Below are 2,277 nucleotides of genomic sequence, written 5' to 3'. Positions count from 1 at the left end.
GCTTCTCAGCCATTTGGTGTTCATCAATTGAGAATTCTTTGTTTAGCTCTGTACCCCATTTTCTAATATCCAATGTATACAAAGAACTTAAGAAGTTAGACACCAGAGAACCAAATAACCCTAAGAATTCTTAAAGAGCCAGTTGACTATAGCTGGGGATACTTTGAAAGATCTGGCCAACAAAATCAATCACACTACAGGAAGTCAGGAAAAGAACTTAAGGTAGAAACATGGAACAGGAACTGAAGCAGAAGCCATGGCAGAGACTCTCTTTATTGTCTTGCTTCCCACAACTCAGTCTACATTTTTTGTAGTACTCAGGGCCACAAGCCTAGAGTTTGCAAAGCTCAAAGTCAGTTGAGCCCTCCCACATCAAGAATTAATTAAGATAATGTCCTACAACTTCTTTAGCCTACCTGATATACCCATTTACTTAAATCCAGTTCTTTTCTCTAGATCACTCTAGCTTGTGTCAAGATGATTTTTAAAAATTCAAGCAGGACAGATCTCAAGAGTCTGAAGTCTCAGACTATTCATGTCATCATTATATTGCTTGAGATATGATGATTGAGAAGGAGCATTGGCCTTGTATTTGGTCCTATTTTCTTTGGCTTAAGTATTTGAAGTTCTGAAAGAAAGAATAAGGGTTGAAAACTTAAGAACAAAAGATTGCTACTCCAAAAAAATTGGAAACTGCTCTGTGGTGCCATGCTGGTAAAGGAGAGGAACCAACTTCAAGACTAAAAGAAGATAGGACACAGGATTCACATAGCATAAGCCAGCCCTGGAATTTGATGAAGTAGCCTGCTTGCCATTCCACCCCAGCATCAGAGTGTCTGAATCACATTAAATATCCTGCAGGATATAGAGACTTCCAGTCAACAGATCTTTAACTAACAGTGGCAATGAGAAAAGCACTTCTTTTTACATCTCTGAAGAGCATCTTTGATTTCCTTGTTCCTGAGACTGTAAATCAGAGGATTCAACATGGGAATCACCACTGTATAGAACACGGAAGCCATCTTGTCATAACCTTGAGTACTGTTGGAGCTAGGGCGCATATAGACAAAGAGTCCTGATCCAAAAAAGAGGGTGACTGCTGTCAGGTGAGAGGCACAGGTATTGAATGCCTTGGACCTACCTTCTACTGAGGTGATATTCAGGATTGTGCCAATGATATAACCATAGGATATCAGGATAACCAAGACAGATGCCAGCCCAAAAATCACTGCTATGACAAATTTCAAGACTTGCAGGGGAAAAGTTTCAGAGCAGGAGAGGACTAATAGCTGAGGCAGGTCACAAAAGAAATGGTTTATAATATTTGGCCCACAGAAATGGAGCTGAAGTATAGCACACAGTTGAATCAATGAACCGAAGAGACCAGTGGTATAGGCTCCAACTACCATGTGCACACAGAGCGACGGGGACATGATGGCTGTATAGAGAAGTGGATTACAAATAGCAGCATATCGGTCATAAGCCATGGCTGCCAGAAGGCAGCACTCAGCCAGACCCAAGCTTGAGAAGAAGAAGTACTGCGCAGTGCACCCCACAAAGGAGATAAATTTGGGCTTCTGGAAGAATCCCGAGAGCATTTTAGGGGTTGTAGATGAAATGTAACAGAAATCTAAAAATGACAAATTGCTGAGGAAGAAGTACATTGGTGTGTGTAGGTAAGGGTCAATCCTAATCAAGATGATGAGGCCCAAGTTCCACACTACTGTGGAGAGATAACTTCCCAGGAAGACGACAAAGAGAACCAGCTTGAGCTTGGGGAAATCTGAGAATCCCATAAGGATGAACTTGGTGATGATGGTGCCATTCCTCCCTCCTGGCATTGTCTCGTAGCACCTTGAACCTGCAGACAGATGCTCAGATTGAAAATTATTGTGTTAACATTATGGACTTTCCTTGTTTTGACTACAGTATAAGATGAAAAATTATCTACAATCAAGGTAACTTTAACAAAATCAAGATATAAATATTATTCTGAAAATTGCTAGAAAATCCTCTTCCTACTACTTTACAGTTTTACAGTCCTGCAGTTCTTCCTACACATACAAACAGATGTTGCCAAATTCTTGTCTAAATGTTGATACTGATTTGCACTAGTATAAAGATTTCATGACAGTGCTTCACATTATTTTATTATCAATTTTGCATATACTTACTTAGATTCAATCTTTGACAATCTTACATGTAAATTTATTTTATTGTTTTAACTTTTTATCTATTGATTGTTATCCTCTTTCCCTACTAGGTTTGTGTATGAGA

At 39.4% G+C, this 2,277-nt stretch overlaps 1 protein-coding gene across 1 annotated transcript; it reads right to left on the bottom strand.

Moving 5' to 3' along the window:
* Window positions 1-893: 893 nt before the first annotated feature.
* LOC116101061 (olfactory receptor 1440) lies at window positions 894-1,841 on the bottom strand. Its single transcript, XM_031384756.1, has one exon. The coding sequence runs from the start codon at window positions 1,839-1,841 to the stop codon at window positions 894-896; it is 948 nt and encodes a 315-aa protein (XP_031240616.1).
* Window positions 1,842-2,277: the final 436 nt, after the last annotated feature.

This window comes from Mastomys coucha, unplaced genomic scaffold (assembly GCF_008632895.1).
Source record: "Mastomys coucha isolate ucsf_1 unplaced genomic scaffold, UCSF_Mcou_1 pScaffold21, whole genome shotgun sequence".
Classification (NCBI taxonomy): Eukaryota; Metazoa; Chordata; class Mammalia; order Rodentia; family Muridae; genus Mastomys; species Mastomys coucha.
Note: the sequence above shows the minus strand (reverse complement) of the source record. Positions and strands in the feature narration are given on the sequence as shown.